Here is an 11,944-nt window from a genome sequence, read left to right as displayed (position 1 = left end):
GCTATCAGCTGACAGAGTAATAGTTCCGCCAGTCGCCGGTAGGTGGCAGTTGTCTTCTGTCGCTGAAACAGCATTTTCTCGCGTTCGGTTCCGTTGATCAGTTGTTATTCTGTTCCGGTTTGTGCGATCGCGGCAAATGCGTGTTTCCCCGATTTCATGAAATAAACCACCGAAAATGACCAACGGGAAACTAAATATCCATCATGAATACCAGACTACTCTTGTAAGTAAACGTTTATCTGCTTAAAATTAGTTGTAAAAATGTCATTTATAAGAACATAACCTCAAAATTGCATTGTTGTGTTTTGATGATTTTGTTTTTCTTTTAGTGATGAGCGATTTCATTCAAATGAGTTGTGTTGCATTAGTAAGTTTCCATCTATTTGTTTTAAAATGCTTTTTTTGAGTTCCCAACCATTTAAAGCTACAAAATATATTCAACATTATATTAATTTTTACGCTTAAAATTTTAAAAGTAAATTGACATACACTTACTATCTAAATATAGGCTACATCATACCTAGATATTCAAAACACCACGGCAGATGTTAAGAATACGAAAATAGTTGAACTTTGAGCGGAAAACGTCGCAATTAGAAGCGTTTGGCTTGTAACCTGGTGCAGAATTTCGCATCATTTAAATAACTTAAAATCAAACAAAAACAATGGTACAATCAAAATGCACTTATCTCTTGATTATGAATTTTTGCAATTGAACTATTTAAAGAAAGCTACCATTGTTCATTACCTAAAGAATACATTACTAATTGGATTTTTAAACTGCTCTGACTTAAACCATAATCTGTTTATGAAAATAGAATCACTTGATTATGACATTGACAAATCATGCTGCTTTTTTGTGGTAGGGTAGGCTAACATTCATAAAAGGTCTTCGACTGATTCAAAAACTAAATAAATCTAAAAAAGAAATAACATTACAAAAGAATACTGAGCGCATAATCGAGTTTACATTTCCAAAGATAAAACTGGTATATACAGCTAGGTGTAGCCTATATTTTTTACTGGATCCCAGACATGTTTTCCAATTTCAAATGAACCACTACGGTATCTAAAATTATCTCAGAAATTAAACGTTTGAAAAATATACATCAACAACCTTATAAAGAAGGCGTTCAAAACTGATTCATTGGCTGTTTAAATTGATCCATTAGTTGACGTTGCACTAATGATGGTGCTCTAGTCCTCTTTATTTTAGTTCCAGTAGTTCTGGAATTCGTCCAAGGAAGGGGACTGGACTCTTCCTTCTGGCTTGATTCCATGTCCATCCTACATGAATAGAGCCCTAACATTACGCTTTCACAGCCACCTTCGTCGAAGGCCAAAACAAATTAACTTCAGCGGCGACATACGAAGTAATTTCACATACAAAAGACGAAAACGAGCCTACGGTCGAGGTGTGATAAAAAGTCGGAGTCTTAATATTCCACAATAGCACCCACTCCGAATATCCAATTTCAGACACCTCCCTTAAGTATTTTTTTTATTTCCAATGTTTTTCATGTTTTAGAAAAAAGATAATAGTTTATCACTATTATATTTTTGATTGAGGTAATAACCATGTGGTAAATTATCGCAAAATTTTTAATATACCGATTCTTTAGCTAGTAAGTTAAAATGAAAACAACCTGTGTAAACTGTGAAACAATCATACAGTATGTGCCGATATAAACAGTACTGAAAATGAGCAAAATACAACGTTTTCATTACTAGTTATTTTGGCGCACGCTGCGGTATGAAAAAGGTAAAGAAAATATGATAGCACTTAGATAGTAGCACTTTCAGTTAAACGCGCAGCTGTTTTCTTAAATAAACTGACAGCTGGTCCATAGACGGGAGAGCTACTTCAGCACCTGGTGTGAGCGAGACAATGGGTGTCAGCTGATTTGGAGCTATATTTCCCAAATTCATTTAATTGCCATTGTTGTAAATCACGTTTCACCTATGTGTAAGGTATCTGAAGGGGTTTTTACAGTTCTTATATCACATAGTAGTGGTTATTTTTTTCTGAGTGGTCTAATTGCATTATAAAGTATACAATGTTTAATGATTTTATTAGCCATTCTGTACAAATAATACAATAGGCATTGCCATTCTAAAAAAAAAACTCAAGTCCAATCTTGACTAAACATGCATCAATCTAACGACAGCGCAACGTCATACAGAAAACCGAAAACAACACAGAAATAAACTGCAAAAACGAAAAACTACAAAATAATGCAGCAAAACCATGCAGGGGCACAAGCAAGCAAAAAACTAAATAATAGCCTATATCTTACAGATAATGCATTACTGTACACTTTTCTGAAACGCGTAGGCCTAAATAAAGTCGTCGGTCTTATGTGAAAAGCTATATTCACAATATTAATGTAATTTACATTAAATCAACCAATAACTATTTTTTTACATTATATATTTTAACGGATATTGTTCTTTCAACCGGATACTGTATAATCTTCTGTATGAAGATGTGACATCGTCGTTTAAAACAGGAAGGATTAAGTTGCGAAAATGTATTTTCATGTTTTATTTGTGGGCAATGTATGTTAGGTAGACTTTGGAGTAGTTTTTGTTCGGAAGTTTATATTACAACGTCATTAATACAATCCATGTTTGCATTTTACCTAGGTAATACATTTAAACCGTTCTTTGTTTGAAGTTTATCTTTGCTACAGTGAGTTAATGTTATTTCGTGGACGTTGACCATCAAGGTAGGTAAAATCAAATGTTTTCACCGGAAAATTTTTGAAATAATAATTTGAGCATACTGTATATTTAAATTTTAAACCTATTATTAAACCTATTATGATTGTTAAGGATCGTCCAACTTTTAAAACTATAAATATTAAAGTTGTATTAAACAATACTAGTGGTCCCCTCGTGGTCGAAAGCTGAACCAAAATATGAAGGCCTATTGTGCAAACTTCTCTATTTCCACCCGTTTCCACCCCACGCCGTAAATGAATCATGTGATGATTGTGTAGCAGTCCCTTATTTGTTTTGATTTTCTGTTTGTATTTCGTCTCCAGCATGGAAACCCATAAGGCTCATGTTATTTTTTTTTAATTTAAAATTCGTTTCTTGTGCTTATTTTTGAACCGATTTTAATTTATAAAGGGATTCTGCACATCTACAGGAAAATATCTTTCTAACAGTATGCATTGATTTCCCTACGATGCACACGAGCGGAGAAAAAAGGTTTTTTTTAAAGAAACATGCTTGCCTATTACAGTATATATAGATAAGTACGTCCTCCTTAACATCTGAATCCTCCTTCTAAATAGGCTGAGACGGTAATACAATTGGTAGATAGTGTTTAATAGCTATCTTTGAAGGGTGCGAGTCCCAGCAATAGTCATAGATTATAGTGCTTCAACACCAACAAGTGGATCACTGATAACTTGCTTCTAGTGTTTGTTCGGTGAACACTTTCTAGCGAAAATTGGCTTTAGATAAACAGTCGAGACTTGACCTACAATTGCTTGATGGTTGTACGTTCAAACTTTGTAATTTTCGTTCCTGTACTTAAACTTCCTGTACTTACATCACCTATTGTAATGGTTGCAAATCTATCGAATTTTAATATTGAATTAGATACGTATCCAAATGGACCAGTAGAAGGTTCTTTACTCAATGAGGCCAAAGTTTCGAATATCTAAAGTAAAGTCCTGCTATTCAATAGTTTTCTTCTGTCATGTATTCATGTAATGATACTTTGGTTGATGGTGGCCAAACTACCAAACCCCTACCTTACCACTATACTTATAATTTATAGTATTTTAGTACTGGCCTATATAAATTATACTATATAGTTTGCAATAAGTCGTTTATTCGGTTTCCCGTGATTGAAAAAAAAATTAAAAGTAAATTATACTGCAGAATAAACCTCCTAACGTGGCCCAATTGTGGCTAGATTTAACCAAGATTGCTTTTATTCTAAAACTATTAACAATTTAAACACGAGGACGGAGTGTATATTTGTATTGTATTGTATGAAGGGGTGGACTCAGGATCCCAGCGTGCTTAGTGTGTATTAAACGGTCAACGGATGATCATGTTGAATTTGAAATTTTAAAGTTCAATGTTAAAATTTTTAACACTTTTATTTTAAGTATGTATATCATTCCTTTTTTTAGAGACTCCGTCCCTATTTTTCGTATATTCAATGCAAACTATTATAAAGAATAAAAATGCATATTTATGCTCATTCAATGATTGTGAATTAAATGTACAGTAACAAAACAAATACTAACATGTTTGTGTTAACGTATATTTATTCTTTGTTGTATTTATGGCTACGAACTCGTACTTATTTTTTTATTTAATCTAAAAGAAAGTTTTATTTCTAAGAAATTCAATAACTTTAGCAATGAACGTCTGTAACGAGGTTTGTAGGCCAGAGATATTGTATTGAATACAGTCACAAGGTTAGGTGATTTGATAAGGCGTTTCCTTGTTACTCACAAGTATATACACTATACAGTAATTAACAATATCATTGATCCCGGAAATTGTTCTTCTTTACCTTGTACTATCACGAAAAACGTATGGATAAGGATACTAGAAACTTATGTGGCCAAAAAAACTATGCTACCTGCACAAAACGAATCCCTTTTCACTCGATCTACTAAGTGGACATTCAATCCTCGTGTTAAAGAGTTGTCGCCAGTTTTGTATGAGAATAAAAGTAGTTTGGGGCCAACGTCAGTTTGTGCTGATGTAGATTAGGCTACTAATTTCTGTCGAATATGCAGACTTAACGTCAACGACGTCAAACTAATATGACGAGTCAATCTTTTATGTCACATCAAATATTTAAGTAAAATCAAATAAGGTGGAAATAGCTAGTACACAGGGTGTCCACAAAGTCTTGGTCTGATAAGGAAACCGCATAGTATGAAAACGAGTGATAGTAGGATAAAGATTTATTTACATATACAACAGGCAACTTCTTAAGATTTTATAACAAACGTAACACAACTCTACGTGTGCGCCTCCAGTGGCCTGCAGATCTTCTGCACGTCTTTTCAATGTGTCCCAGGTTTTAGTCAGCATATCCTGAGTTACAGACGCCACAGAAATCCTGAATCTCTCCTGAAAGAGATTTTAGAGTGTGTAAATTATGAACCGGAAATAGACAGTGTCCTTGACAAATTCCCACAAAAAGAAACCCATGGGGGTTACATCGAAGGAACGAGGTGGCCATCACGCCCGATCCAGCGACCGGGGAAGAGAAGATTTTAAAAATCCCTCACACATTTAGCCCAATGAGGCGGAGTGCCGCTGTCTTGCTGGAAAATTATCAGAAGTTGCAGTTTTTATAATTGAGGGACTAAATAAAACTCCAACATAACCAAGTAAACAAACCCATTTACATTTTCTTCCGCAAAGAAATATTATCCAATGATTCCATCATGCATTACACCGCACCAAAGATTTAGTTTTGGACTGACCCTTTCATTTTCAATCACGGTCCTGGGATTTTTAACTCCCCCAAATTCTACAATTATTGTGTCTCTTAACCTTCCCACTTAAATGAATAGTCGTTGAACTGCTATAGGGGATTGGGTTTCGTGAAACAACGAAACAAACTGTGATTTCTCTTTTAAACTCACCATTTCTGATTTGTTATTATATTGAATAATAACTGTATTGTTGTCAATCTGCTGTGTTTATGTGTTAACAATTTCGTTAAATTATACTTGATTAATATAAATTCCCTTCAAAACAAGGCATACAAGTTAATTGTATCTCTAATGCTATCAGACCAAGACTTTGTGGACACCCGGTATTTTACGTTACTGGTCCTGAAAAAAATGTTTACCGGACGAGTGACGTCCTATATTTCACGTCATACTACTCTAAGCTAACGTAACAATAATCTGTACAATTCTTATATTGCGCCGATGCACAGGTATATTCCAAGATGACAATAGTAGTGTAAACATCGTGGTACCCTAACCATTATACAGTATAACGTAAATATGTTATTCGAGATTTATTATTGGTACTGTACTCTATAATCACTAAAATTATGTTTAAAGCATTTATTTATAAGCATTTCAAAAACATCTCGAAAGCTTTTTGGTACTCATCTAATTCTAAAATTAATTGATCAATAATACATTCAATTATCCAATCAATTATGTCACATTACTCATCAATTGCACAGCTAAATTTAAACCCATAGAAAAAATGCGGTAAAAAGTAGGTTGAAAACCCAAGGCTGATGGGAGGTAGTCATTAACCAGTGATCGCTGGTTGTAAGGTTATCTGTCCAATCCCAGTGTATCACTTGAAACTCACAGACAGGCAGACATGTATCGCGAGTGCGGCGGCTGCGATTTACAACAGGTTTGTACATAGTTTTTGGCTCATCTATACTAGAAAATCGACAACGCTCTGATGATTTCTTGAGTTTGGGAGTTCGTAAGTGAAACCTTTGTTGAAAAAAGTATAAATCCAATGGTACTTACGTATTATACCGACCGCACCTAATAATTATAACCTAACCTATTCTAAGGGGTGTAGGTTAGGTTATACTGACATTCAATAACGACATCTTTCTAACCTAACCACCCTTAGGTCAAAATTAGGTTATGTTAGGTTAGGAAGATGTCGTTATTGAAACTAATTAAAATCTAATATGGATGACGATTTATCGGTGTGGTCGGTATAGTAACCATCCAATACCCATCTTAAAGTTTTCACTGAAAAAAAAATGTTGTTGAATTGAGCCATTGATAGAGAGCGTCAATTATCAATAGCTTTTGACTATTTTGAATACAAAAAGATTACTGTTGAACACTTTTTGACCAAGCTGAACTAAAAACGTAGGTGAGCATCTTTCATGTACAACCAAATATCATGGTAACCAAAATTAAAGAAGACAACTAATTTTATTTTTGTACCAACGCAAACTGTAAATGGCTTTAATATGATTTTAATAAAATATTAAACCGCATTAGATTACCACTATATACAACTATGAGTGTAACAGAAATAGAATATTAAACTGCAGTATTATACCGAGTACTGTACAACCGGTCCATTTTGATGGGAGGTCTACTTTAGTGTCCAAAAATTAATGGTGAAACTTAATGATCCTCAACGTAATGGATAGTTTCCACTTAATACTGGAGTAACTTATAAGCTCAATATTGTTGTAAATGTTACGGATTCGGATTTCTAATTTATATTTGAAACATTTTTTATTGTCTTGTATGGTTTTAATGTTGATTTCAATGTCAGTTTGTGATTTTAATTGTGTAAACGGTTGCCTTTGATAAAATGATTCCCTCAACGCGACGAAAATGAGGAAAGGAATAAAATTTATCCTAAAAATAAATGTTAGCGAATTTCCCATATAGGGAATAAGCTATTACCGTAGTACTCACGGTAAGACCTGGACCCGGGACCGATTTTTTTTTTCGTTTTGAGGTCCCTAGAGGTCAAAAACACCATCCGTTCAAATTCATATATATATATATATTTATATATATATATATGTGTCCGTTAGCGCGATAACTCGAGCAAAAATGATCCGATTTTGATGAAATTTGGTACAAACGTGTAAACCTACGTTTATTCGAACGAGTTCGCGAACCAGCATGATCGGACCATGGGAACGGGGGTTTATGGGGGCTGTTATGGGGTAAAAATGGGCTTTTCCCATTTTTTACCCAAAAAACATAAAATTTTGCAATTTCTTTCGAAACTATTTTGTAGAGCTTAAAAAAACAAATAATTTAGTATATTGAAGCGTTATAATGCGCCTAATGGTTACGGAGAAAATTCCAAAAAATTGTAAATTTAAAATTCCCATGTTATTCTTAGGGAGAATAAGTAAACTGTTGTAGTTTGCTTGTTTATAAACATAGTTTGCCCAAATTTGGAAAAGGTTTTTATTTCTTACTAACTATTAACATTTTACATAAAAAACACTTTTACCCTCCCTGTTGCAGCAAACCTAAGTATGTTTTAAACTGATTCTATTTAAATAGGGAATAAATGTGATAATTTTAAGGAGACATTTTAGTGTAAATCCATTCAGGGAAATGGAAATTCGCTTAGTCTGCAGGTTTGCTGCGGCGAGGGTATTTTTACTCATAGCTTTATTTGTGTAGAGCAAGCTGTGAAGATCCACGGATATGATTGAAATTTTGATGGAATATAAGTACACTCTGATACTTACGAAATAGTTGAATCCATCTATATCGCTTTTGACTGGATTTAAGTTGGCTAAAACGTCAACCTTGCAAAGACTTATTTTGTAACATGATGAGGTCAGTTTAATTTAACTAATCTTTAACGATATGTGAGATGCAATACAACCTACTGAAACAGTTTCAAGCATAACCTAATCTACAAAATATACTATTCGATTGTAACTGTACAATTTGTACGCTTTTTCACCACCCAGTACATGTTGCTATACATATTTTAAATATCACCTTTATGGGTTGAATAAAGTGATCAAATATGAATCCGTCATAATCAAACAACATTTTCACGGAAGAAGTATCTAGAAGGTCGTAGTTGGAAGGTTCAAGGGGTCTTGTTTACAGTTTATCAAGACCGCATGTCCATCACCTATGCATTTCTTCAATGTTTGCTTATCTAGTTTTTGTATAAGATGATCTAATGGCCAACCCTTGAGTTGAATCTTATCGCGAAGGCGTTAGCGTTGATGTGACATGCATGTGTTGTTGTGGTATTGTGTTCTCTTAAAGGAGTTTTGAGGTTTTGTTTCCTACAGTTTTTTACAGTTAGCTTACTTGCTTTAATGCTGTTTAATGCTGCATGGATGCTGTTATTCTTTTAAGTAAGCCAGACTTTAGTTTTTCACAATCCAAAAACAACTTTTTCTTGCAAGTTTTACAGTTTACAACTTTTACAAGTCTTACAATTTTTCACATTTATCAAATGTGTTTAAGCTGCAATGAGAATGTTACTATATAAGAGTATTTTTTGCAAAACCATTTAAACTCTCAGGTTAGAAAATTTATTATTTAGACCACGAATAAACATATTTTTCACATTCCCTTTCTCTTTATATCAATCGTACAAATTAAAATAATTTTCTTTATAATTCGGCGTCCATGATATGGTAACATATATTGTTTTTTAGATATCCGGGAATATAAATATAATTAAATAACTTTCTAGGTACCTAGGTATTGTGCTTATTTTCTGATCAACATGAAATTAAATGTAGGTAGGTTTTTGTATAATTTATAGTCAATACTTAATATTAGAAAATATAACTAATATTGCTTTAGAAGCTTCTCATTTTAGAATTTTAAAACAGAAATGGCTAGAAGATGTGTAACAATTAGATTTTCTAAAACAAAACGTCCTTACTTATTTGACAATACCCCATAAATAATTATTTCAAAGAAATTTTAACATTTGCAATAGAAATCAAGTTTTGACTGGCATTTAAACTAGCGAATATCACGAAATAAAACCATATTTTTCAAGTTGGTTTAAAGCAGATTCGCACTATCAATGTTGCCAGTTTCCTGGGCAAGTGATAACTTATGATCCCGAGATAGAAAATAATCGTCTTTATTTCATCAGTTCCTCATCCCTCACTTTGAGTGGGGTTTCTGTCAATTTGTATAGTTTAAATTTATATTATCACTATAAATTTACGTGCACATAACTTTCCATGTACTGCTCTATACTTCTGATGCAAATCGAGCTCTATCTCACTATCTCTCTCTCACTCTTACACACGTGGTCTATTGGACTATTGTCTCTACACCAAGTTATTGTCTTCCACCAGTAGATAGCGGTTGTGCGTTCACCTGGCTCTTGTTTAATAGGTATGTTGTATTTACCGTTGTTTAACTATAATTGCGCAGATGTTAATCATGCAAACACCTGAAAATCGATAAGTGAACAATTGTGTAGAGACGCTTCATGTGTTGAATCTATTGTGAGTTAATTGTTTTTAAATTCTGTTAATTTACCAACAGAAAGGTGGATGATAACAATAAATCAGCTGATCGAAACTTGACTCCGTTTATGTATACTCTAATGATTTATTTGAGCCTTTTCTGCATTTTAAGTTTACCAATACTCATATTTTACAATTCTCATTTTAGTTCATCTCAATTACCAAACACACACAACTTTGTAAATTTCTTTTCCCTTGAACCTTTGGGGTTTCATCAAATATTCATAGACTTGTTGGTCTTCAATTTGTTAGACAATTATTTACATTTTAGACCTTATTTACGTTATACGACATGATTTTACATGTTGACAAATTTTGTTTAGGATTGGGATATTTTATTTTGGGTAGGATTGGGTTAGAACCGATACATAACTTCAAAATTAAAGTGAGTAATACTGTATACAAATTATATAAGTATAACGGAAAAGGTCCTGTATTTTCTATGTAAACGTATTATTAATCCAATTCGATTGCACGTAGCGAAGTCATTTAGTAATCATTCACATGAGTACCGATTGTTAGTTTATCGGTTGATCGGTTTATCGTTTGATCGATTAATCGGTTCCCCATGTGGCGAGACATCGGTAGGTGACCGATTATACACAGAAGTGTTGTGTGTGAGCGCTGAGTGGAAATGTTATCGAAACCATCGCTTATGCAATGAGGTTATCAAGTCTGTGAACCCATTGTTGCTTCTTCTTTCTCTCACCAGCTCGCCATTTAATTATTTGTTTTTGAGGTTAGGTCATAACAATTTCAAACAAAACTAGTTAGTTGCGATGGATATTTTGCAGACCGCCTTATTTTGGTATATATTTTTTAAGAGAAATAGAATGGAAGTGGATATCAAAGAGTTTCGTTATAGTTCAAGAAGGTTTGAATGGTGTGGTATATATATACGAGGACGGTTTTCTAAGTGCAGTTCACGTGTTCGCCGCAACGAAGCTCCTCTGCACTGGTATCATTTTTGTGAACAGAATTATGCAATTTCCAGCTCTGTAGCTGACTCTGTGTTCTTACACTGTCTAAAACTATCGAATCCTCAACTACAGGAGTTCTGCAAAATTGTGTCATTCTGTACACAAATTATACATTATGCCAGTGGCGTACTATCGAACTACGGTTTTATACACAAAAACGGCCCCTTACTTAAAAACCCACCCTCGTACAACAAGCTGTTGGGCGCTTGGAAAGTCGGAAAATTCAAATAAAAGATTGAAAACACAAAACTTTGTTATTTTAGTGATACATTTTTATTTTGCACCAACTTTACTACCATACAAAGAGCCCATAGTGTACCGATCCTCTTTGTTTGGAATGGACATATATCCCCCTAAAATGTATTGACTAATTTCTCAGAACAAAAAATACTTCTTCCTGCGGCTGCTGTTTTAGGTAACTTCAACGCCAATAACTTTCAAGAAAAACAAGAATAATTAATTGTCGTAATGAGTTAGAAGTTTTCGTAGTAAAATTCCCCAGCTTTGATAAAACATTTTACCTTCTATAAAGGACGTAGAGAAACGAATTGCCCATGAGCATAATGATACATTTTTAAAAATAGTATTTGATCATCGGTTAGTAAACGTGCTAGTAAACAGCAAAAAATACATCTCTTTATCGGAAAATTGTCAAAAAGATTAGTTTGTATAGTTAATGGCTTTTTTCACGTTAGAGTTAGGAAAACTAAGTCAGTTTTATCATCGACTTTACTTGATTAACAAGTTTCTCACTTTCGCTAACATCCTTATCTCCAAGATTTGCTTGAACCGATGTCTGTTGACTTTTCGGAACCTTTGAAGTTGTCCTGCAAATACGACCTATCTATCTTATCCATAGACTGTGAATTTTCCTTAGGACTTTACTGAGAACTTGAAGATAAATATTTGGCATTTTTTAACGTTTGACGAAGTAAAGCAGTGTTATAATATTGTTGGAGCTAAAAACGTTTTCTCATACTAC

At 33.7% G+C, this 11,944-nt stretch overlaps 1 protein-coding gene across 3 annotated transcripts in view; it reads left to right on the top strand.

The window, feature by feature from the left end:
* Positions 1–68: 68 nt before the first annotated feature.
* Positions 69–11,944, top strand: part of LOC128989674 (chloride channel protein 2-like) — an 89,391-nt gene continuing 77,515 nt past the window's right edge. Inside the window, exon 1 of one of the 3 annotated variants that reach the window (XM_054411649.1) lies at positions 69–223. In XM_054411649.1, the coding sequence (XP_054267624.1) occupies positions 176–223 (48 nt within the window). In that variant the 5' untranslated portion in view covers positions 69–175. Of the gene's footprint in view, positions 224–6,325; positions 6,373–9,760; positions 9,849–11,944 lie in introns of those variants that run through there. The other 2 variants (XM_054411650.1, XM_054411652.1) reach the window with 2 other exon arrangements.

This window comes from Macrosteles quadrilineatus, unplaced genomic scaffold (assembly GCF_028750875.1).
Source record: "Macrosteles quadrilineatus isolate MER2022 unplaced genomic scaffold, UCM_ALF_1.0 Scaffold_3__2_contigs__length_128488019, whole genome shotgun sequence".
Lineage (NCBI taxonomy): Eukaryota > Metazoa > Arthropoda > Insecta > Hemiptera > Cicadellidae > Macrosteles > Macrosteles quadrilineatus.
Note: the sequence above shows the minus strand (reverse complement) of the source record. Positions and strands in the feature narration are given on the sequence as shown.